At 52.6% G+C, this 25,166-nt stretch overlaps 1 protein-coding gene across 3 annotated transcripts in view; it reads right to left on the reverse strand.

Moving 5' to 3' along the window:
• Window positions 1–3,122: 3,122 nt before the first annotated feature.
• The window catches only part of GPR156 (G protein-coupled receptor 156), a 34,978-nt gene continuing 12,934 nt past the window's right edge, over window positions 3,123–25,166 (reverse strand). For all 3 annotated transcript variants that reach the window (XM_077346298.1, XM_077346297.1, XM_077346299.1), the window contains 6 exons: window positions 24,069–24,179; window positions 23,456–23,581; window positions 19,039–19,134; window positions 17,347–17,583; window positions 15,306–15,467; window positions 3,123–10,961 (listed from right to left, as the gene is read on the reverse strand). In XM_077346298.1, coding sequence (XP_077202413.1) covers window positions 9,669–10,961; window positions 15,306–15,467; window positions 17,347–17,583; window positions 19,039–19,134; window positions 23,456–23,581; window positions 24,069–24,179 — 2,025 coding nt within the window. In that variant the 3' untranslated portion in view covers window positions 3,123–9,668. The remainder of the gene's footprint in view (window positions 10,962–15,305; window positions 15,468–17,346; window positions 17,584–19,038; window positions 19,135–23,455; window positions 23,582–24,068; window positions 24,180–25,166) is intronic.

Consider the following 25,166-nt stretch of genomic DNA (forward strand, 5'->3'; position numbering starts at 1 on the left):
CCAGACAGCCGAGGCTGAGCGAGCTCTGAGAGAACGGTGACTGCCCCAAGGTCACCCAGCTGACTGCGTGGAGGAGGAGTGGGGACTCGAACCTGGCTCTGCAGATTGGAGGCCGCAGCTCTTGCTCTCGAGGCCGTTGAACTCAGGACAGAAAGGCGTCTGCAGGCAGACCAGGACTGACTGCGGCCACCGGCAGAGCCCCCTTCCCTTGAGGCAGCATGCAACCCCGGCGGTCAGACCAGGAGTGGAGGGGTGCTCTTCTAGAAGCCCACCGGCCCTTGCCCCGGCCACAGTGAGGGGCCTCTGGCTGGCCGGGGTGGCCGGTCTCCTCAAGCTTCAGCCAGCCTGGGGGTGCCAAGGCAAGAGGCGTGCGTCCAGGGGGCTGCCATGGTCTGCCTCTGCGAGGGGACCCTGGGCCTCCACTCCAGTACGGAGCAGCGGCGACCCTGCTGAGCCATTTATCGTGCGTCACGGGCGGCATTCAGAGGTGCCTCCGGGTCACAGCCCTGCTGTTCCTTGGAGCCCCCCCTTCCACGTGCTAGCCAGGGCCAACCCTGCGTAGCTTCCAAGATCAGATGGGATCAGGACAACCTGAACTATCCAGGTCACAGCTATGGGTATTGCTGCTGTTTAAGATCCTGTAGGGCTGACTGGCTGAAGAGAGTGATGAGTCCTTTATAAAAGTCAGCCCCAGAATCCTGTTTCTAACGGTGCTCAGCTAAAAAACATTTAGCTCTTCTCCCTACTTGCCCTGGACTGACCTCCAGCTGTGTATCCTGAGGTGAAGGCCCAGCCTGAGGAACTCTTACCATTGATTCCTGAGAAGAAAGCCCAGTGGCCTCAGGCTATTTCTACCCTTCCTTGGCTCACCTTGACACGTGTTCAAGCCCACCAATGACTTGTCAGAAAAACGGCAGGTAAACATGCCAGATTGTTCACTCATTTTTTAACATTTTGCCTGCCCTTTCCCAGGGGCTCAGGGCAGGTTACAACAGGTAAAAAATATGCAATAAAAGAATTCCCTTAAAATTTGCTTATAAAATTTTACATAAATTCTAAAGATAAAAGATACAAAACCAGTCAATGACCAGCGATAAAACCAGAGGTACAGCAAGCAAAAAATAGCAGAACAATATGTAACATTATGGAGGCCATCTTAAACACAGTTCAAATTCTCCATTATGCCAGTCAGGAGTCCTTGCACCCTGAGGGCTACTAATATAATTTGGTGACAGTAGAAGAATCCAACTGTCTCTAACATCACAATAAAAAATGCAGTGTAATAAAAATCCGAGTAATTGTTTCTGTTCAGCAGAAGGCAAAGCCAATTAATTGCTGGAATCTCCCACTAAGCTAAGGATTCCTGACCTCTGGGCATCCACGGGAGCTCCATACAGAGTCCAGGGCCTTTTGCCTCCTCCCCTAATGGACTTGGCCACCAACTAGGGAACCAGCGACTGATCTCCCCCCCCCCCTCCCAGCTTGTGGTTTCTGTGCCTGGGAGGTGGTGAAGCCTGCCCACCTATTCTCGCCTTAGACTGGCTCCTGGCTCCCCAGCCTCCCCAGTCCTCCAGCCTCCCCGTTAACGTGGGGGGGGCAGTTGACCACATCTGATGCTCCTCAAAGCCTGAACAATTATTTCAGGGGCTCTTCCATGGCCAAAAGGTTGAAGAAGACCACACTAGGCAAGGCCGAAGGAAAGGCAGTGTTGTGTGCCCTCGAGAAGGCCCAGTGGAAATCAGAAAGGTCATCGATGTCAGATATGGTGCGGTAGAAAAACCTGCGTGAACCTTTCATGGCCTTGGCAGGAGAGTCGTCTCGTCCTGCAACTCAACGTCCTCAACTCGCGGATGAACCATCTTTTTTGCTCTCTTAAAACCCAATTCCAGTGGGGAATCTGAAGCTAACCCAGAGGTAGAGATATTCAAAGCATAGGTTGAGACCTACAGGAAATAACTGTCGTTGTTATTAATCTATAGCAGGCTTTCTCAGGGTTTTGTGAAACCTCGGGTTTCCCCGAATGAGAGGGAGTTAATTAATTTAATATGTTTTTAAAATCTGTTAAGCATTTATCTGGTGATATGACCATATACGTTCAGGTCAGCCTGCCCTCCCCATAGCCAATGACAGGCCTGAAGGGGGGGGGGGCAAAAGCGGCATGTCCATAGCTCTGCTTCCCAACCATATTCTGCACAATCACGCCACTTCTGGGACTTGTTCGATGCCTGAAGAATGCTTCAGGCGTTTCTCAGTGGTAAAAACCGTTACGAATGGCTGATCTATAGCATCTGGTATTCAGGACCTCCAAACCTGGATGTTCCCTTTATTCTTTCATGAGTATTGAAATTTAGCAATTGCTCTTCTAATGCCTCACTTGATGCAGGATGTAATTTTGTGAACTTTGTAGCAGACATTGAAATGATGAGTAATACGTCCCTGAATGGCAGGTTTCAATGCAACCTTGGAGGTTTTACATATAAACTGCACGGGAGAGAAGAAGACATGGTAGAGCCTGATTTCATAGAATCATAGAATAACAGAGTTAGAAGGACCTCCTGGGTCATCTAGTCCAACCCCCCACACAATGCAGGACACTCCTAGCCCTAGAGAGGAATGAGAAGGTGACTGTAAGCCGCTTTGAGCCTCCTTCAGGTAGGGAAAAGCGGCATATAAGAACCAACTCTTCTTCTTCTTCTTCTATTGCTCACCCACTGTCACCTGCCACCCCCTTGAACATTCACAGAATCAGCCTCTCTGTCAGATCGCTCTCCAGCCTCTGTTTAAAAATTTCCAAAGATGGAGAACCCACCACCTCCCGAGGAAGCCTGTTCCACTGAGAAACTGCTCTGACTGTCAGGAACTTCTTCCGGATGTTGAGACAGAATTTCTTTGGAATTAATTTCATCCCATTCGTTCTGGTCCATCCCTCCAGGGGAGAACAAGAGAGAACAACTCTGCTCCATCCTCTACATCAGGGGTAGTCAACCTGTGGTCCTCCAGATGTCCATGGACTACAATTCCCATGAGCCCCCTGCCAGCAAACGCTGGCAAGGGCTCATGGGAATTGTAGTTCATGGACATCTGGAGGACCACAGTTGACTACCCCTGCTCTACATGGCAGCCTTTTAAACACCTGAAGATGGTGATAAGATCCCCTCTTAGTCATCTCCTCGGAAGCTTTTTTATACCCAATTTATCAGTACCCAACCAAGTCTCAAAGCAGCTTATACCTTTCCCTTCTTCTCCCCACAACGGACACTCTGCGTGGTAGGTTGGGCTGAGAGAGGTCAGAGAGAACTGCTCTGCAAAAACAGCTCACGGAGAACTGTGACTGGCCCAAGGTCACCTAGCTAGCTGCTTGTGGAGGAGCAGGGAATCCAACCCGGTTCTCCTGATAAGAGGCCCCCACACTTCACCACTACCCCACGCTGGCTCTCCAGGCAGCCTTTTGCCTGTTGCTGAAGAAAGAATTGCTGGCAAAGGATGACCTGTCTGAAACCAGCCCATCTTGGGTACGATGGCTGAGGGTGTGGTGGTGAAGCAGGCCAATGTGGAAGATTGTCCTTGATCCTTATCTGGCTGGAGTACTGGATGAAAACAGCACAGGTCCCCCACTGAATGAGCTGTGTTTGACATGGTGGACTCCGAGGTTTCCTCGAGGTGTTTGTAAACTGGGTTTGGGATTAGAGAATTTCCCCTGGAATCGCTTGTATCATTTCATACTGACCAGAACAAAGGTGGTTACGGACAGATTCTGGTGGATCGCCATGTTGGTCTGAAGGGAGGGAGTCTGAAGAACTGGGTCAACCTGAGATGGATTTCTAGACCTCTTGGGGAAATTGATCACTTACATCCCTTCAGGTTCTGAAGGCACATTCCTGGGATTTCTTAGGTAACTCAAATGTGTGATGGTTGGTCTACTGCAGGGGTAGTCAAGCTGTAGTCCATGGACATCTGTAGTCAATATGTAGACAATTGTAGTCCATGGACATCTGGAGGGCCGCAGTTTTGACTACAATTGTAGTCCATGGACATCTGGAGGGCCGCAGTTTTGACTACCCCTGGTCTACTGACCCATATATTTAACTCGCCACTAAAATCAGCCCTGGTGGCAGAAGACAGAAGAGTAGCAAGCATCATGAAGGGGAAGAAAACGGTGCTGAGCCTCATTTTGCCAAACTGATACAAGCAGGGTTGTATGAACAGGCAAATGCTGCTAAGCAGTTGGTTACTAAAACAGGCCAGTTTGAAATGGGGGGGGGGGGAATCCATTAGCAGCCTGTTACTAAAGCAGATTCCAAGTGCTGTTTGAAACTGGCCAGAGCACTCCCATAGGGTCATGCCGCAGAGGGCAGGATTCCCTCCCGCTGCCCTGTGCAGCTGTCCATTCCGGTGTGTCCCCGGAATTGCTACTGGTACGCAAGTATCCAAAAATATTTTGACTGGCTAGGCAGCCAATCACAACACATCAGGAGCTGCACCTGCAATTCCGCAAGCAAACATGGAACCAGTTCATTAACGTGTACTCATTCAGCTACAGCTAAATTTAAAAGAAATCTTTTTTAAAATTTCTATGCCAATAATCTGTGGCTGCTGTGTGATTAAATTCTCTTCATAATTGCAGAAGTACCCTCCGGTCACCACCACCTTCCCACGGAAGCCCTGGACGTCCGGGACCATCCAGGTTTTAAGCACGGCTGAGCCTGGGTTATACAGGGCAGGGCGGGGCATCCAGCAGTATCATCATCAGGTTTTCCATAAATAGTGACATCCCTCAACCGCCACCAGAGGGCCCCATAGGTTCTCGGTATTACCTGGTTCAAAAACCGGGCTCAGCATCATTTTCCAAATCAGGCTGTGATGCTTGCAGCACCAGCTTTCCCCTCTCTCCTCACTTCCAGCGTGGTTTTCATTGGCCAAATACTCCTCCTTCCCTTTGACAGCCAGGGGGGTGTCGTGGCAAAGAGCTGCTCCCCCTAATCTGGAGAACCAGGTTTGATTCCCCACTCGTCCTCCACATGCAGACAGCTGAAGGCCTGGGGCCAGTCATGGTTTTATTAGAACTGTTATCCCAGAGCAGTTCTCTTAAAGTTCTCTCAGCTCCACCTACCTCGCAGGGTGTCTGTTGTGGGGAAAGGAAGGCATTTGTAAGCTGCTTTGGGAATCTACGGTAGTGAAAAGTGGGATGTAAAAACCAGCTCTTCTTTCCCCTCTCTTGGCGACAGAGGTGCAGGTGGATGTCTATAGGATTAGTGTTCCCAGACCTTTTTCAAATTTTGGAGACTGAAACAATGGAAAATTATTACTTTAAATGTCAGCTGGCGTTGGATGAGCAACAATATTTTTATTGCTTGCTTGGTAAGTTCGTTTCCAGTTTTTAACAGCTGACAACTGTTAAATGTATTAATCTAAAACATACAAAAATCAATACATATAAATAAAAGCAGGACCAATAAAACCCACATCTTAAGATTCAATAACAGCACTCTCATAGTTAATCTGTTATGAAATTAATAAAAGTCAAGTTTCCTCCCTGACAATATCAAATATTGTCCAGTAATGGAACAAAACTGCATGTTTAAATTGTTTGTTAGAGTCTGGGTTTTTTTTCCTTCCCAGAAGAGTTGTTTATAGGTCAAATGTTATCTCACATCTTTTGCTTCCAGTTATCCACAATGGAAAACCGGTTGTGCTTCCAGGACACAGAACTAAAATCTCGCTTGAAATCAGATTAACCACCAAATTTCTAATTCATTCTGACACCCTTCAGTATTGGCACAGGACCAGAGGGAAGCCAAAAAGGGGGTGGGAGGGCCTATAATGATGCATGCATCTTGCAAAATGAGTTGGCCGTCTGCCTGCACAATAGATAGCTACCAGAGGCGGAAATCGTCCCACAGTGTTCTGACCTCTCCAACGGAGATTGCTCCATCCTCCGCAAAGTGTTACGTCCTGCTCAGCTACTTTGTCCAGGGGATTCAGAATTGTTGTGCCCTCACAGAATACTCCTGTAAGGTAGGTCACATTTAAAAAGCGTGATTCGACCAAGCTTTATGGCTGAGGCAGGATTCAAAACAAGGTCTCCTCAGTCCTAATCCAGCTGGCTCTACGTTCTCGACTCTCTAACATTTTAACAAAGCTCTCCTTTAAACCCCTAGAGGTGACCAAACTGTGGCTCTCCAGACGTCCATGGACTACAATTCCCATGAGGCCCTGCCAGCAATGCTGGCCATCTTCCCTCTCACATAGAATTCCACTGGGAGCCTAAGAATTTACCTTGCAGACCTCAGTCTCCCCTAAATTCACAACTGGAATCTCTAACTGTACAAGGCCAAGAGACCTCTGTGTGTGTTAGGGATCCTCACTGACATGCAGTAATCATTACATTTTCAACACCTGTTGGTTTCCTGTGAATGTTCAGATTGTGAATGATCGCCTAAATCAGGGATGGCCAAACTGGCCCTCCAGATGTCCATGGACTACAATTCTCATAAGCCCCTCCCAGCGTGCTGCTCACGGAAATTGTAGTCCATGGACATCTGGAGGGCCACAGCTTGGCCACTCCTGCTCTAAATTTAACTATTTAAATGTACAGCATTGCAAAAGCAACGCAGCAGGTGAATTCGATACTCCTATGAAACACAAAATACAGTTTGCATGTGTAACAGAGATCTTTTCGGCAAAGGAACCATTACTGTCAAATGTCACTCGGCAACAATTTGAGGCATGCGATATACAAATTAAGAAGAGCAAATGCTTATCCATTCCCAAAATAGCTAAGGTTTTGGAGGTAAGAGATGAACCGAGGGGGTTTGCCACTGCCTGCTTCTGCCGGGCCTCCCTTGGGAGCCAGCTTGGTGTCATGGTGAAGAGCAGCAACTTCTCATCCGGAGAAACTAGTTTGATTCCCCTCTCCTCCTCCCCATGCAGCCTTGGGGGGTGATCTTGAGCCAGTCCCAGTTCTTTCAGAGCTCTCAGCCTCACCTACCTCACAGGGCATCTGCTGTGTGGAGAGGAAAGGGAGGCGATTGCAAGACCCTCTGAGACACGAGGCCTGCCGGGTGATCTTGGGCCAGTCACAGTTCTCTCAGCCTCCCCTCCCTCATAGGGTGTCTGTTGTGGGGAGAGGAAAGGGAGGCGATTGTGAGCTGCTTTGAGACTCCTTCGGGTAGAGAAAAGCAGGGTGCAAAACTAGCCAAGGCCAACACTGCTTCACTTCTGAGATCTAAGTCAGGGCAGAATACAGAGATCCCCATAAGATTAATAATTTTATTTACTAGTAAGAAAGCCTGCTGCAGTCAGGAATGCAGCGGGCGCTAGTGGGGTGGGGAGGCAGCGTATGGGCAGAATGGCCCTAACTGCTTGTGGATTTGGTTTTGTTGCTTTTTGTTTTGGAACACTATCCCTTGGGTGCTTTCTCTTGATCATGGCACACAAGGCACAGCAACTTACGGATGTGACAAGAAGATCTATACCCTCCGAGTTGGTGCCAGGCAGAAGGAAACTGAAGGCCCTTAAGAAAACCCTTGTAGAGGTGTGGGTGGGGTTGGGGGCCAGGCACCCAAATGAGGGCCCCGGACAGACAAGGTAAGAGGTCAACACACATGTCAGGAGCTGCAGGGGGGTTCCTCCCTCTACCCACCCCCTCCGCGGAAAGTTTGAAGGCTTCCAAAGGACGGCTGAGAGGGGCTCTAGAAACGGAAGGTGCCTTGGACCAGAGTTGTATCTCCCTCAGGCTCCTCCAGGCTACCAGAGTCTTTGCAGCTTAGATAAGTTGCCCAGATGGAGAAGAACAGCTGGTTTTTGTACCCTTCTCTACCCAAAGGAATCTCACAGGAGTTGACAATCACCTTCCCTTCCTCTCCCCACAAAAGACGCCCTGTAAGGCAGGGCTGAGAGAGCTCTGAGAGAACTGTTACTGGCCCACGGTCATCCAGCAGGCCTCATGTGTCTCAATCACCTTCCCTTCCTCTCCCCACATCCAGCACCCTCTGAAGTAGGGGAGGCTGAGAGAGCTCTGAGAGAATTGTGACAGACCCAGGGTGGGGAGGAGGAGTGGGGAATCAAAGTCGTTTCTCCAAATTAGAGCCTGCTGCTCTTAATCAAGGTGGCTCTCCAAAGGCCCGCCATGGCTTCCTACCTTGAGGACGGGTCTGATCACACCCCTGCAGTCAGCTGTTCTCCACAGGGCCCCCTAGAGTGGGCGAGCTTCCTCTGCTTGCCCTTCAGAGGTCCTAGGGAAGTGGGTTCTGTGTAGAACCTGGCGGGCTCAGTGCTGGTACACAGGACAAGGCTCTGGAGCGGCCACTTCCAGGGTCTGGGTAGAGACCCTCTCCCATAACACCAGACACCTCTCACAGCTCCAGTGCTGAACATACAGAGGCAAGGCCCCTTTTCTCCCCCCAGTCCCAAGACTGTGGTCCCCCTCTCTACCCTGCTCTGCTGGCAACTCAAAAGAGACTGAGGTAGGGATGGGGCCCTGGGATCCCCCCGGAATTGCAGCTCCTCTCCAGACTGCAGAGGTCACTTCCCCAAAGAAAATGGCTGCCCGGGAGGGCGGAGTCTGTGGCTCCATCCCCTAAACCCCAGGAGTTTTCCAACCTGCATCTGGCGACCCCTCCTCCCTACCTCCTGCGCTGCCAGGGGGACCCGGCTACCCAATTCGGTAGTCTCTGCTACAGGCTTCGTTTGTTTGTTTTGGGTTTTAGTCGCTTTCCAAATGGGAGACGAGCCAAAAGCCCGGAGCACCTTCCTGCAATACAGAACAGCTCAGTCCAGTGTTCATGGAGAACATTCCTATCCCACCCCTCCACTAAGGACCCCAGAGCAGCGTTCAGGACTCGCCTCTTGTATTCCCCCCAATCCCATGGGCTGGGCTGCGGGCATCCGACTGGCCCAGGGCCGCCCGGCAATGTGTCATGGCAGGGTGGGGCCTTGAACTCTGACCTCTCACCCTGAAAGCCAATACAGCTAGCCAGTTTTTTCTTTCCAATTTATATCCCGCTGCTCCTGGCAAACCGTCTCACGGCAGGGTACAAATAAAAACCCAATATATAAACATCAGTATAAAAATCCCCCTGGGGGCAACAGTCTCCAGTCCGCACAGCCACTGAGGCTGCCTTCCGGTGTGCAGAGGGGGGCCGCGGGGGCCGGCCACCCACCAACAGCGATGGACGCCTTGGTGGGGATCCCTTCTGGGGGGCGGGGGGAGGTGGCATCCGATCTTACACCGTGCGGTCTGTCTGACTACGAGGCATCTGCCTTATACTCACAGGACAGGAGGGAGCCTGGGGGAGTCTCTTACAGGAAGGAAAAATAAAGTTTGAGAGCCAACTTTTTCAACCTGTCGGCATCTATGGGTTCCTGACACAGCACGATGGGTGCAGCACAGAGAGGCTGCCTCCCGTGGCAGAGCCGTCCTCAAAATGGCTGCCACAGTTGCCTTGAGACACACAGTGAAGCCCTTTGTGGCTGCAGCCAATCACCTTCCTCTCCAGCGTCCAACTGGAAGCCTTGCTGGGCAAAAGGCTCACGAGGCCTCACCCAGTTTTCTAAAATGCAGGCGGTTGCCACAGTGCCCACGGGCGCCACGTTAGGGACCCCCGTTCTAGACCTTAAATCCTCTTCCACAGACTGGCACGGGCTGCACTCCTGGTCTCGCCAGGCTTTTACACGTAGGTGGGCTCTAAGTCCTCCTTGAAGCTGACGACTGGCGGAGGTCTACCAAGCAGGTTGGCATAGGGGCATCCCGAGAGGGATCCTGGCTCGCTGTCCGTGTCTGTGCTACAGCTGCCGCTGGAGGAAGACAGGCGGCGCTGGCAGCCTTCACAGCGGGGTCTGTGGCAGCAGCGCCTCCCACCCGCGGACGAGGAGGCGCTGCTGCTGCTGCTGCTGCTGCCGGTGTCGGAATCTGGGTAAAGGTGCGGCATATAGTTTGCAAAATCCGGTGGGCGGTGCGGGGATGTCCGGGGACTGCCGGGACACGGCTGATTTCCCGTGGGCTGCTTTCCCAACAGCTGACCATTGTCCTCTCTGCTGAGATGTCCCCACTGGTTTTCAACCCGACAGCCGAGCCACGGTGAGGAAGAGCACGGCTCACGCAAAGAGCCCCTTTCAGCCACTCTGCAAGCCTCCGCCCAGGGAAATGCGCCTGCTTTGTGGGGACTCCTCTGCGTTCCACCGGGAGTTCTGTCCATGATGCTCCGAGTACCGGGGAACGCAGACCCAGTTAGGCAGATGGGGGCTTTCCCCTCTGGCCTCGTCTCACACAGAGGGAGCCTGCCGAGTGCGTCGGCCCGGATCTCTTGCAAGCACCAGCCAGTGCGCCTCTCAAGCATCGCGCTCGGCTCTGGGCCCCCAGCAGAAGCCCGGCCCCCGGCCCGGTGATCCGTGCTCAGCTCTTGCAAGACTTCCTGGAGCTCATCCCTGCTGACGTAGCTGACCCCCAGCGGCCGCTTCTCTACCGGGGGCTGCTCCGCTCCCCCCCTCGGTGCAGAAAAGCTGTCCCCTAGTGGTTCTCGGAGGGTGCCTACCCCTAGCGGCGAGGCACACTGGAAGAGCCATCTGCCGTCATCGTCTGGACCACCAGAACAATCGGAAATACCCCTAGCACTGTTCAGCAGTCCACCTGGGTCATGGGCCTCTGGGGGTCCGTTGCGTTGACCTGTACATTTCAGATTCCCAGGGCTTTTGTCCGAAGACCCCGGCACGCACTGCAAATTTGAGAACGCAGAATAATATTGCCCTGAATTTTGCTCTGGGCCCGGTAAAGAAAGGTCGGCCGGTGGGTCTTCCGGGGTCCTAGCAGGCCAAACGGCCGCAGACCAATCGGGAAGATGAGGCGAGGTGGACGGGAAGGTGGATCCGGCAGCCCCTTGATAGTCCTCTGCGGCAACAAGTCTGGTCAACTTCTCCTTTGCACTGTTGACTTGTTCCTGTAAGCTTGCAATCGCCGTCTCTTTCTGTGGGGAACAAAGGAAGGGCGTGCACAGCCAGGGGGAACCCTCTCGAAACCAGTCCCTGCCTGATATCACAAGGGAGCACTCAGGCCTGGTCTGCAAATGTGGCAGAATGCCCCAGGAGGGTCCCTTAAGCAGGACAGACAGACTGCACCCCACTGTGGGATGAGGTGGCTCCTTTTTGAACATCCCCAGAGAAACAGCAGAGAAAATCCCTTGCTAGGATTTCTCAGCCTGCTATGTGATTCAGGTGGGTCACAATGTGAAGCTGCAGAATGAAGTTTGAGTCCAGGGGCCCCTCAAAGACCCACCAGGTTGTATTCCAGGTATAAGCTTTCATGTAAAAAAGACGCACAAGCACAATTCTTCAGATATCATAGAATCATAGAGTTGGAAGGGATCTCCTGGGTCATCTAGTCCAGGGGTCTTCAACCCCCGGTCTGCAGCCCGGTACCGGGCCGTTAAGGCCATGGTACCGGGCCGCAAGCAGCCACGCCTGCCTTCCCCCCCCCCCGCAGCGAGAGGAGGGGAAGAGGCAGGCGCGGCCGCTGGCACGCCAGCCACGCAAACGCACACGCGCAGAGCCGCCGCGCATGCTTGTTTGCGCCCCCTGCTGGCTCCGGACGTGCTGGCTCCGGACAAAAACGCGCACATGTGGCTGTTCTGCGCATGCACGTTAGCGCCACCTAGTGGTGAAAACATGCATGCGCAGCAATTGCGCATGCACGTTTACGTGCAGCTGCTGTGGCCGGGCCGCCGGCTCTCTCCCACCCTCGGAGGCGGTCCCCAACTACAAGAAGGTTGGGGACCGCTGATCTAGTCCAACCCACCGCACTATGCAGGACACTCACAACCCTCTCGCTCCTCCATTGTCATCGGCCAGCCCCTTGAGCCTTCACAGAATCAGCCTCTCCGTCAGATGTATCCAGCCTCTGTTGAAAAATTTCCAAAGATGGAGAACCCACCACCTCCTGAGGAAGCCTGATCCACTGAGAAACCGCTCTCACTGTCAGGAACTTATTCTGGATGTTGAGATGGAATTTAGAATCATAGAATAACAGAGCTGGAAGGGACCTCCTGGGTCATCTAGTCCAACCCCTGCACTATGCAGGACACTCTATCGCTCATCCACTGTCATCTGCCACCCCCATGAACCTTTCCAGAATCAGCCTTTTAAAGTGTCCAAAGATGGAGAACCCACCACCTCCCGAGGAAGCCTGTTCCACTGAGAAACCACTCTGACTGTCAGGAACTTCTTCCGGATGTTTAGATGGAATTTAGATGGAATGAAACAGGGTTTCTTCAACCATACATACAGGTCCGCTGAACGCAAAATTCTGCGTTTGGATGCTGATTAGTGGCCACTGGCGAAATTATGATTACTGCCTTCATCCTCTCTCAGCTATAAGTGCCCAGTTAATTCTGCATCCGAGCTCTAGCTAAACCTTCGTGGCAGTTAAGCCCCACCCCCTGCCTTCTCTTCACTTGTACGTATGGTGAAACAAACCCTGCTTCATTGTACCTGAGGGAGGCTGTGTGCACACGACAGCTTATATCGTGGAATAAAACTCTGCTGTTCTTGAAGGTGCCCCTGGACTCAAACTCTTAACCATAAAGTGTTGAGAGAATCCAGAGTGATCCACTGTAATCCTTCTTGAAGCATGTGCAACAACCTGAACTTCCTTTTTCTAAAATCCGAAAGCTGTGAACAGACTACATTCGGCTGAAAACAGAATGTGAATTGCACAAGATGAGCCCTGCCAGATCAGACCAGGGGTCCAGCTAGTCCTGTATAGTGCCTCACGGTAGACAACCAGCACCAAACGGTGGCTCTCCAGATGTCCATGGACTACAATTCTCAAGAGCCCCTGGCCACAGTTGGCCACCCCTGCTTAGGAGCAACCAGGTTTCATTCCAGGGGTGAGCGTTCCTGTGCATACACCCTCATCGGCTACAGAATTGGTGGCAGAAGCTCATGGGAATTGTAGTCTGTGGACAGCAGGAGGGCCAGGTTGGCCACCTCTGCTCTGGCGGGCAAACCAATCAGGCACCCTGACTCTGCTCTGGGGCTGCCCCTGGATATGGGGGCCCCTCTATCATGTTTCACAGATTCCTGGCTTTCTTTGTGTGAAGCTACGTTGGCAGGGCCGGATTCGAGCCAACTGGTGCCCAAAGCATCGCCTGACCGTGGTGCCAGTCGGCCCTTCCACCGCTTAGCCAACAAGACACAAAGACTCCTTAAGGGCTGAAGGAGAAATGGGAGACGGGAAATCAAAACCAAAGTTTCATTCAAGGTATGAGCTTGCTTGCACATGCATGCTTGTCCAGACATCTGAAGAGGTGTGCTTGCACGTGAAAGTGTATAGTGGTTAAGGGTGGCTGGCAGCCTCTAATCTGGAGAACCGGGTTTGATTCCCCACTCCTCCTCCACAGGGAACCAGCTGGGTGACCTCAGGCCAGTCACAGTTCTCCTAGAGCTCTCTCAGCCTCACCTACCACATAGGGTGTCTGGTATGGTAGTAAATGGTATTATAATGTCCAAAATATGTAGTATGCTGATAATAAAGCTACTCATTTAATTTCTCCTTATATTCTTGTTCCAGTGTGTGTTGTCTGAGGAAGAGTGCTTGCACTCGAAGGCTCACGCCTTGAATAAATCTTGGTTGGTCTTAAAGGTGCGACTGGACTCTGATTTTATTGTGCTACTTCAGGCCAACACGGCCACCCCCTTGAATCTATTCTTGTGGGGAGAGGAAGGGAAGGTGATGGTAAACCACTTTGGTAAAAAGCAAGTTACAAAACCCAGCTCTTCTCTTTTCCTTTATTTCCTGCACCTGGTCCGTTCCCCTCCAGTCCCCCCTCGGCTGGTCCGATGGATCTGGCTGTCCTTGGGATGCCCCCTGTGTCTCTTGTTGGTAATGTGCCGAAGCACAGACCTGATTCTGTCCTGGGGCATCCGGCATAAGCACACTCCTGGTGGGGGTGGGAGGTCCCCTGCCTCTGGCTCCCGTTTTCCACAGCGATTCTGAATTCCTGGAGAGCTGTGTTGGCACTTCTGGGTCCTGCCGGTCCTGCCTGCTGCCTTCCCCCGGTCTCCTACCGGCTGCCACCCTTAGCAAATGACACTGTGCATTATCTCTCTTTCTCTGCCACTTCAAACTGCTGCATGAAGATGGGCAGAGAAGCACTGATTCTAAACTGGGGAGGCCTGCTGCTAACACTGAGGGCTGCCAACCTCCAGGTGGGAGCCAGAGATCTCTCCCACTATTAGAAGAAGAAGCAGAGTTGGTTCTTATATGCTGCTTTTCCCTACCCGAAGGAGGCTCAAAGCAGCTTCTAATCACCTTCCCTTTCCTCTCCCCACAACAGACACCCTGTGAGGGAGGGGAGGCTGAGAAAGCCCTGAGATTACTGAGGAAGAAGAAGAGTTGGTTCTTATATGCTGCTTTTCTTTACTCGAAGGAGGCTCAAAGCGGCTTCCAATCGCCTTCCCATTCCTCTCCCTGCAACAGACACCCTGTGAGGTGGGTGAGGCTGAGAGAGCCCTGATATTCCTGCTCAGTCAGAACAGTTTTATCAGCACCGTGGCGAGCCCAAGGTCACCCAGCTGGCTGCATGTGGGGGAGTGGGGAATCAAACCCAGTATGCCAGATTAGAAGTCTGCACTCCTAACCACTACACCAAACTGGCTCTCTCCAGGCGACGGGCATTGTGTCTGTAGTTCTGCAGAGGACTTGAGCCCAAGGCAGGACTGTAAAACTGCGCTGTAACTGACCAATGCGCTGTAACTGACCGCAGCTTGATCTCTCCGGAGCCAGCCAGTTTAAAGTGAACCTGACCAATAGCGTGCGCTGGCAAGACAACCTATTGTGGGGCTTGTTGTGTTGGGCTTGGTTGTGGGATTCTTCGGTTCGATGCTTAGCTCCCCCATGCTGGGGTCACATTAAATAGCTGTCCTGGCTTCCAGAAACCCAACAACACAAATCCATTCACCTAGACAACACGGTCCCTTTGGCAGGTGGCCTGCCTGGTGTGATGCCCCCCCTCAAGTCCCTCTCCTTCCCAAACCCCCATCCTCCTCAAGCCCCACCTCCAAAACCTCCAAGCATTTCCCAAACTGTTGGTGTTACCAACCTCCCGGTAGGAGGCTGGAATTCTCTTGGGTGTCCAGCAGGTTTCTAGAGATCAGTTCCCCTGGGGAAAATGGCGCTTTGGATAGGGGGGCCCTCTGGCACCCCTCCCCCGCTGAGCTCTCCCCCCCTGATTCCCCCCGCAAAAAAAAATCATCCAGGAATCTTCCGACTCCCAGTTGGCAGCCCGGCCTGTCGCTGTGGAAACACAGCTCACCTCCGCAAGCAGCTGCATCACAGCATGCTTCTCCTCAACCAGCTGGCGGATCTCCTCCTCGCTGTACGCCGCGGAGTGGAAGTTCTTGCTGGAGCTCGTGAAGAACTTGGCCACGTGGCCGAGGGCTTCATTCTGGTCTTCGAAGGCTTTCCAATGTCGGACCTGCCGAGCACGGGTGCCCAAATAAAACAAGTTATTTCACAGGAATTAAAAACGTGAAAAAAGGAATACGGAGCTATTGAGACAGAGATAGGAACACGTACTGGAAAAGGCACACCTGAAGACCGCATCAAGGCCTCCTTGGTCTCACTATGGAACTAACGCCTGGCGGAACATTTTTCTGAGTGAGAGCAGAGCCCCGCAGGACCTTGAACAGCTCCACAGGGCTTGCAAGGCGGAAGTGCTCCTCCAGGCCTGCAGCTCTGAGGCCTGACAACATCAGAAAAGTGCTAGCCGTCCTGTGACAAAATCATACCCAGATTATACCCAGCCAGGGTGGGTATGACCCTTCCTCCTTCCACCTCTCTAAGTTCCAGTCCATAGAGAGAACTAGCCTGGAATTTAAGAATTTAAAATCGATGAGATTTCTTAATCCAATTCTCTGTATTGTTGTTGTGTCTGACCCATCGCGACCCCATGGACAATGATCCTCCAGGCCTTCCTGTCCTCTACCATCCCCCAGAGTCTCTGAATATTATACTCTAATTTTATATTTATTTATTATTTATTACATTTATATACCGCCCTCCCCTAAGGCTCAGAGCAGTTTACATGAAACATAAACAAAGAACTGTCCATCAAACTCCAAGACTATATCGAATAAAGGTAACAGTAATAATAACAGCAATAACAGAGAAAAATAACATTCTAACAACCCAAGAGACCCATGGTTGGTCGGTTCAGGCATGTGCGTTCAAGGGAGGGAGGTTCGGGGCCCAGAAAGTGTTGTTTAGTTTTAGTTGACATCAACCAAACGCCTGGCGGAAGAGCTCCCTTTTGCAGGCCCAGCAGGACTGTTTTAATGCCGTTAGAGCCCTGATTTCCTCCAGGAGTGTGTTCTACCAGGCGGAGGGCCAGGGCAGGGAGAGCTCTGGCCCTGATTGAGATCAAGCGGACATCCTTGGGGCCAGGGATCACTAGCTGGTTGGAGGTGGTGGAGTGTAGAGGTCTTTGAGGGGTGTAGGCAGAGAGGCGGTTCTTCAGGTACACTGCGCACAGACAGGATATGGCCTTGAAGGTAATTAGCAAAATTTTAAGCCTGATCCAGAATTCGACAGGTAACCAGTGCAATTGTTGGAGAAGGGGCCAGGTGTGGGACCTCCATGGTGTTGCTGTGAGGTCCCTGGCCACTGTATCTAGGACCAGTTGCAGTTTCCATATCAAAGTTAAGGGTTGGCCCACGTACTGTGAGTCACAGAAGTCTAGCCTGGAAGTGACTGTTGCATGGATCACTGTGGCCAGGTGTTCCGGGGCCAAGTAGGGCGAAGGTGGTAAAATGCCAGCCATGCCACTCTTGTGACCTGGGCCTCCATTGAGAGGGAGGCATCAAGTATCATGCCAAAGTTCCTGGCAGAATGAGCTATTAGTTGTACCCCACCCAGGACGGGGAATTGCACTTCCTTGCTTGCTTGGACCCTTCCTGCCCAGCCACAGGACCTCCATCTTTGAAGGGTTGAGCTTCAGGCGACTCTGCTTGAGCCACCTCGTCTCTGCTTACAAGCTTCTGGCTAATGCTTCTGGGGGAGAGTCAGGGTGGCCATCCATCGGGAGGAAGAGCAGGGTGACATCCAGGGACCTTCTGCACACCGGTCAGAGGCTGTGCCACTGAGCGAAGGGCCCTCTCCGAGGAACTGCTGGCTAAGAAGCCGGACTGCCACAACCTCCTGCCGATTTGACCCCAGTGGTGAAGCAGACGAGAGCGCTTGCTGCCCCTCACCCCCGTCCCTCAGGTCCCTTTCCCCATGCTTTGTGCCCAAAACAACCAGGGACCCTTCTCCTCGTCGCCTTCTCTTCCCTCCCCCTGCTTTGTTTCGACCCGCACCTGAGGGGTGAAGACCAGGCAGTTGATGGTGGTCGTACAGACAAAGATCCCTCCCGAGGTCGCTCCCAAGACCAGGTTGTGCCATGTGTGGAAAAAACGATCCACCACCAGAGTTATTTCACCAGACAGGAAGATGACCATGATGCCGGCGACAAGGGTCAGGGACTGGTTGACGGGTGGGGAGCTGACGCCATACGTCAGGCCGGCCAGGTAGGCTCCGTACATCAGGAGGAGGCCCTAGGGTCCAAAGAACAGACTCAGTAGCTACATGCACATGGAAATCCCACGGAGTTCAGTAGGACAAGCACGAGGAAATATGCTTTGGGTTACTGCAGTACAGGGGGGGGAGTAGCCGGTGTGGTGTCCTGGCTTCTAATCTTTGATTCCCCACTCCTCTGCCACATGCAGCCAGATGGGTGACCTGGAGTTAGGCACAGTCCTGATAGTACTGTCCTCACAAAGCAGTCGTGTCAGGTCTCTCTCAGCCTCCCCTCCCTCACAGGGTGTCTATTGTGGGGAAAGGAAGGGAAGGTAATTGGAAGCCGCTTTGAGACTCCCTCAGGCAGTAAAAAGTGAGGGTAAGAAAACCAACTCAGTTTCTAAACAATGCCCAGAGTCTGGAAACGTAATTTTGGCCTTTGCTCCTCGTGACCATTTGGGGGTGCCCAGGGTGCTTGCTGACACCTTAACTGGCACCCGCAAAGTGTCCTTAGAAAGTGGGTGGGGCTTCTGACCAGCAGGGCTTCTGATTTGCTGTGCAGATTAAAAGGCACCCTATCACTGTCCTCTCTAATCTCCCTCCCTGACATTTTATGGCTGGCTCTGCATCTTCCAGCGACCATGACGGGGCCCACCAGCCGGTGTCCAAATTCCAGCGGTGCACAAAAAGGTTGGGGCATCCCTTGAGGATCCAGTATGGTTCAAAGAAGTATTCAGTGCAGCAATTTCTGATGCCTGGGGCAGACGAGTGTGGGTGTGTGTGTGTGTGGGGGGGAAACGAAGAGCAGACGCATCACAAGCTCCGTACTGTCCGGTCCCAGGCATTCTGCACACACGGGGGGGGGGGGGCATTCTTGCTCATGCAGGGCTGTGGACTGCCGTGAGCAACCAACGTCCTGCCAGCATTCCAGCCTCTCTGCTTCAGAGTCCCATCCAAAGCCCCAACATTAAGGAGAGGCCAGTTTGAAAGCCCAAATGGTCTGGATTATTTTTGGAACATCCTGTATAAGGTGTAGCCATCATCTGTAGCTATTCCTGCCCCCTGGCCCACCTTGAGAGCCCGTGTTTGATTCCCCACTCCTCCTTCACACGCAGCCACCTGGATGACCTTGCACCTTTCCCAGTTCTCTTCCAGCTGTTCTCTTAGAGTTCCCTTGGCCCCGCCTACCTCACAGGGCATCTGCTTTGAGACACCTTTGGGTAGTAAAAAGCAGGATACCCGAAAAAGCCCAGCTCTTCTCCTTCCACCCCCAGATCCAGAGGAATTCCCCAAATCCATGGGAATGTCCTACCCTGAAATTGGCAGCCCCAATGATGAACTGGTTTGTGAAAAGTTTTGCAGCCTTAGATTTAATGCTGTTTGACACCACTATGGGATTGGGACATCTACCTGGCTTTTGTTCACATTGCAAATTGGGTTTGCTGCATTTGTATGTGTTGTTGTTCTGCTGGGTTGAGTAATACGCGACGTACCTTAAATCCCAGGAAGAGAATGAGCCAGAGATCAGAATACAGAGACATGCAGAAGTATCCTCGGTGCACGACGCACATTAGGCCCTTCTCCGTCACCTGGCAGAGGACAGAAGCACAGGACTGAAGCCACCCAGCCGTCTCCTCTGTCTGCACCTCTGGCACAGCACAGGGCTCGAAATGAACCCCGGCATTCTCAGAACACAGCGCCCACCCCCTCCCTCTTTCCTCTGAGGCCACCAAGGAACACCCTCCATACGTCCTGACCCTTCCCAACATGGTGCCTTTCTTGGCGCCCACCGAGTGTTTTTGAAAGTGGGTGAGGCAAAGTGGGGCTTCTGACTGGCCACTGGATTCGGACTGCCTGGGAAGACTGAAATAATGTTCTTTCAGTGGCAGCCGTCAAGCCCCGGTTGGCTTTGCACTTTCTCATTCCTCCTTCCCAGCACGTTTTTAAAATCAGCCTCCTTTCCCTATGTGCTTGGCGTTCGGCTGGTTCGTGCCATAATTCCAAAGGTGCACGCAGGCTCAGAGTTGTTGGGGATTTTTGGTTACTGGTTTCTGTGGCTGCATATTTGGAAACTTAACTGATGCCTTCCAATTTTATTTCTCATCTTGTACTTATGTATTTACTTTACTTACTGCCCTGCTCGGTGTGACAGCAATGTACATCATGTTAAGGTAAAGGGAAAGGTATCCCCTGTGCAAGCACCAAGTCATGTCTGACCCTTGGGGTGACACCCTCTAGCGTTTTCATGGCAGACTCAATACGGGGTGGTTTGCCAGTGCCTTCCCCAGTCATTGCCGTTTACTCCCCAGCAAGCTGGGTACTCATTTTACCGACCTCGGAAGGATGGAAGGCTGAGTCAACCTTGAGCCGGCTGCTGGGATCGAACTCCCAGCCTCATGGGCAGAGCTTTCAGACTGCATGTCTGCTGCCTTACCACTCTGTGCCACAAGCGGCCTTAAAAAAATAGAGTAGGGATCCAGAAAAATATTATTTGTTACAGAGATAACCTGATTCTGTCCCAGGTAAACTGATAGAAGCTTATATGAAGCGCCTAGTGAGGGAAAAGCATTGTGAAGAAGCAGCAGCATGGCTACTGCAACGGATGTTATGCATCATGTTATCCATCAACAATTAAACATTTTGTTAGAATCCAATTATGAAATCTGAAACAAATTTAAAGCTGAATGGCAGTTTAGTTTAACATCCGATGTCAAGAACAGAATAGCAGCATCAACAAGCTTGGTAGGCCTTCTGTTCTAATCTCTTATACTTCATTTTTCCACCTTTTTTTTCTTTGGACTGTAAGCTCAATGTTTTAAAAACTGCAGTTTTTAAATACGTGTCCCGAGAAGAAAAGGCTTGAGACCCCTGATATGTATAGAATCCTGGGAAGGGGCACTCCAGGCCACCCAGTCCAACTCCCCCCCCCTCTACGCAGCCTCAAACATCTAGGATGAGCATCTGTCCAGCCGCTGCTTAAAGACCACCAGTGGGGGAAGGACTCACCACCTCCTTGGGAAGCCCACGCCACCGCTGAACTACTCTGACTGTGAAAATATTTCTCCCGCTATCTAGCCAGTACCATTCTACACATAGTTTAAATCCATGACTGCAGGTCTTCTCCTTTGCCCTCCTCTAGGACTGTGGTTCTCAACCTTTTCTTCGCTGTGACCCCAACTTCGGTGCCGAAGCCCAGCGGGGACCCAGCCGGAGGAGCTGCCAGCTAGCGCTGCGGAGGTGCTTCCACCAGGCCCCCCAGCCGTGGCCATGGACGACCCCCCCCCCCCCGCAGGAGGTGACTGAAGGGGGGCGAGGGCCCTGCCCAGGGGAGGGGGCTGCTGTGGCAATGCCACCACATCCACATTGCTCGTTGTCCCGCTCCAGGCCGGGTTTGGGTGAGCGTCTTGCTCCCTTGGCTTGCCACTTCTCTCCTTTCTCCCTTCTTTGAACCACATGTGTGTGTGGGGGGGATGTTCGGTGGTGGCCCTGCTGCAGAGCACACAGGGCTTGCCGGATGGAGTCAGGTGGGAGGGGGCAACTTCGGACCCGCGGGGGGAGGGGTCACTTCCCTGGCAGCTCTGAAAGAGCTGAGCAAAGCGTTTTGGCACAGTCCTTAACAGGCGCTGATGTAACCCTCCGGGCAGGATGGGCAGCTGCAGAAGGAGCCAGTGCTGCCCTGGAAATTCGTGTGTGCAGGCATGTGCACAACCTTCAAGGCGGCATGGAGGCAGCCATTGCAATGGGTCCGCCTCTTCCACTGGCCACCAGCCGCCATCTCTGCCACCACAGGCCTCTACACCCTGCCACCTGCCACTGCTGCCAACCTGACGACCCCAGGGAAGGGGTCCAAATGGGGTCCCGACCCCAAGGTTGAGAACCACTGCTCTAAGTGATGAGGGAATTGTTGAAATAGTCTAGGTTGTAGACTAATACGTGTCAGATTTTGGCATCCCTTGATAAATTGCTGTTGAGTGAAACTTGGGGAATCATTAAAGAATACTTCTCATTAAAGAAACTGCTTTCTGAAGATTGAAGACTCCTTATGCATCTACTTGCTACGCTGGATTCAGCGATCTTCTATTATTAGATAGGTGTCCCAGTGTCCTCTGGTTGGTTTATTTATTGATTATATTTATATACCGCCCTCCCCGGGGGCTCAGGGCGGTTTACATAAGAACACACAACAATACATAAAACAATCTATAAACATGTGAATAACCTTACAATAATAATAACCATATAACAATATAACAGTATAAATAATTTAGACAATACAACAGTGCAATACAAACAGGTCCAGAATATGTTGGTGGAATTCTGAGGGGGGGGGGCAGGGGGGAGCAGGGGCCCTTCATTCGCTGTTGGTTGTGCCTGGTCTCAGCCAAATGCCTGGCGGAAGAGCTCCTTTTTGCAGGCCCTGCGGAACTGTTTAAGCTCCGTCAGGGCCCTGATCTCCTCCGGGAGCTCGTTCCACCAGGTGGGGGCCAGAACAGAGAATGCTCTGGCCCTGGTCAAGACCAGGTGGACTTCCTTAGGGCCAGGGACCCTTAGCTGGTTGGTGGCGGTGGAGCGCAGAGCTCTTTTGAGGGCATAGGCGGGGAGGCGATCCCTCAGGTACACTGGGCCCTGACCGCGTATGGCCTTGAAGGTAATTACCAGAATCTTTAGTCTGATCCGGAATTCAACTGGCAGCCATTGCAGCTGGTGGAGAATAGGCCAGATGTGGGACCTCCACGGTGTTGCCGTGAGGATCCTGGCCACTGCATTTTGAACCAGCTGTAGTTTCTGGGTCAGGGCTAAGGGCAGGACTGCGTAGAGCGAGTTACAAAAGTCCAGTCTAGAGGTGACCGTCGCATGGATCACTGTGGCTAGGTGTTCCGGGGCCAGGTAGGGCGCTAGTAGTTTGGCTTGGCAGAGGTGGTAGAATGCCAGCCGCGTTACCTTTGTGATCTGGGCCTCCATTGTAAGGGAAGCATCCAGAATCACGCCTAGGTTCCTGGCAGAGTGAGCCGTAGAGAGCTGCACGCCATCCAGGGTGGGCAGGCGCGCTTCCTCACATGGGCCCTTCCTGCCCAGCCACAGGACCTCCGTCTTTGAAGGATTGAGCTTCAGGCGACTCTGCTTGAGCCATCTCGTCACTGCTTCCAGGCAGCTGGCTAATGTTTCTGGGGGAGAGTCAGGGCGGCCATCCATCAGGAGGAAGAGCTGGGTGTCATCTGCATATTGATGGCAACCCAGCCCAAACATCCATACCAGCTGTGCGAGAGGGCGCATGAAGATGTTAAATAGGATAGGAGAGAGGACCGCTCCTTGTGGGACTCCACAAGTAAGTTGCAAGCGGTCTGATGTTTTCTCCCCTATTGCAACCCTCTGTCCACGATCCCAGAGGAAGGAGATCAGCCATTGAAAGGCTGTCCCTTGTATTCCAGCATTGATGAGGCGGCGAGCTAGAAGCTCATGATCGACTGTGTCGAACGCTGCTGAGAGGTCTAATAATATCAGCAGTGCCGACCCGCCTCGATCCAACTGGTGACTGAGGTTGTCCGTCAGGGCGACTAGCGCTGTCTCTACCCCATGGCCAGGCCGGAAGCCAGACTGGGATGGGTCTAGGACCGAAGCTTCTTCCAGGTATTCCGTCAGTTGGTTTGCGACTGCCCTTTCTATCATCTTGCCCAGAAACGCTAAATGCGAGACGGGCCTGTAGTTGTTAGGCTCTCGCGGATCTAGAGATGTTTTTTTTCAGCAGTGGGCGTACCACAGCCTCTTTCAGTCCCACCGGGAATGCTCCCGTTGGGAGAGATATTCTATTCTGTATTTTTCACTGGGTCTCTCCCTTCTTTCCTTATCATTGCCTCCTCCAACTTTCCAGTGTTCCTTTTTCCTTCCTGAACCTTTCCATCCTTTTCTTACCTTCAGCTCAGCATTGAAATTTGGTAGGCACTGGACCGGGTCGAAGAAGATCCAGGCGGCGAGCAGGACAACGTCGGCCCCCACTAGCGCCCCCACCATCACCAGCAGCTGCAGGTCCTTGATAATCTGCAGGACAGAAGGACACTCAGCGTGGCCACAGCAGGACGCTGGAAGGCTGCAGGGTGGGCTTCCTGAGCACAAATCAAACTCTTCCCCAAACATCATTCCCACGAGGGCCAAATTAAAAGAGATTCGTGGGTATTTAAGGACTCCTTTCCTCTACCTGAACGGGTCTCAAGGGGGCATACAATCCCCTTCCCTTTCCTCTCCCCACAACAGACACCCTGTGGGGTGGGTGAGGCTGAGAGAGCCCTGATATCACTGCTTTGTCAGAACAGCTTTCTCAGTACTGTGACGAGCCCAAAGTCACCCAGCTGGCTGCATGTGGAGGAAGAATGGGGAATCAAACCCGGCTCGCCAGATTAGAAGTCTGCACTCCTAACCACTACACTAAGTTGGCTGGGCCCTTCACATTTGGAGGGTCCCAAGGACCCCCACACAGTTCGAACTCGGCTCCGTTTTGGAGGACCGAACGGGTCGGACAGAAACTCACCACTCTCTTGTCTGGGACCCGCTGGGTGAAGACCTTGTACAGCCGCCAGCTTTTCCCCAGGATGGGACCGAAGGCCAGGGAGCTCCCGACGCAGAGCAAGCAGATCCTCATCTGTAAAACGGAGAGACGGAGAAAAGGATCCATGTTGCGTCCCCCCCCCCCTTTCTGTGGGCTAGCCCGAAACCTTAACGGGGCCATTAGGTGCACTTCCGCTCAGGCCGTAAAGAAGTGTACGTGTAAGACCAGTTTATCGGACAAATTTCTTTCTCATGCACGGAAGAAGAAACTGGAAGCCGTGCTTGACCAATCCTGGAAGAAACACACAGCGAGTCAGGCAAAAGTTCTCCCCTCCTCCTCCTCCTCCTCCTCCCATAATTGCCCTTGCTGAAAACCAGACAGCTACACGTCGCTAAGATTTCATGTTGTTCTCCTGATAGCTTTGATGACTCTGTGGTTTAGATTTCTTTATCGCGGTGCTTGTCCAGGATAATATAGCGGTGACTCCCTGCCACCAGGGCGCCCGCCAAGTGTTTTCGGAAAGGGGCTTCTGACTGGTGACTTTGAGATGGGATGGGATGTAACCTGGGGCAACGCTTTGCAGCTGGCTCCCCCCCCCCCCCAGCAGCCATTCTCTGGCCACCCTTTCAGGGCGGCACTCCTACACCCCATGCTCTAAAAGCGCCCGCAGGCTCAAAAGGTCTGGGTGCCCCTGCCTCAAAGGATCCGACTGCCTCTGAACACCAGCTCCAACACACAAGGGGTGGCTCTCTTCCCAGACCCCTGCTTTGCGGAGCCGGGAACCCGAGGGCCCTCGTCCCCCCAGACTAGCTCATGGGGACTTTCCGATGGGCCCTGGCCACTGAAGCCCCGAAGCAGCCAGGTTCTCTCACACTGAAGCATGAACGGCTTGACTGTTTCTGGGATGTGGCAGAGAAAAGGCACTTTCCTCACACACACACACACACACACACACACCCCTGTTAATCGGAAAGGAATGTTCAGGAAGACGGGGGTTTCCTGCCTTTTGGGAGTGGAAGGGGGAAACAATCCATAGGGCAAGGGTGGCCAAACTGTGGCTCGCCAGATATCCATGGACTA

Source organism: Paroedura picta, chromosome 7 (assembly GCF_049243985.1).
Source record: "Paroedura picta isolate Pp20150507F chromosome 7, Ppicta_v3.0, whole genome shotgun sequence".
NCBI lineage: Eukaryota > Metazoa > Chordata > Lepidosauria > Squamata > Gekkonidae > Paroedura > Paroedura picta.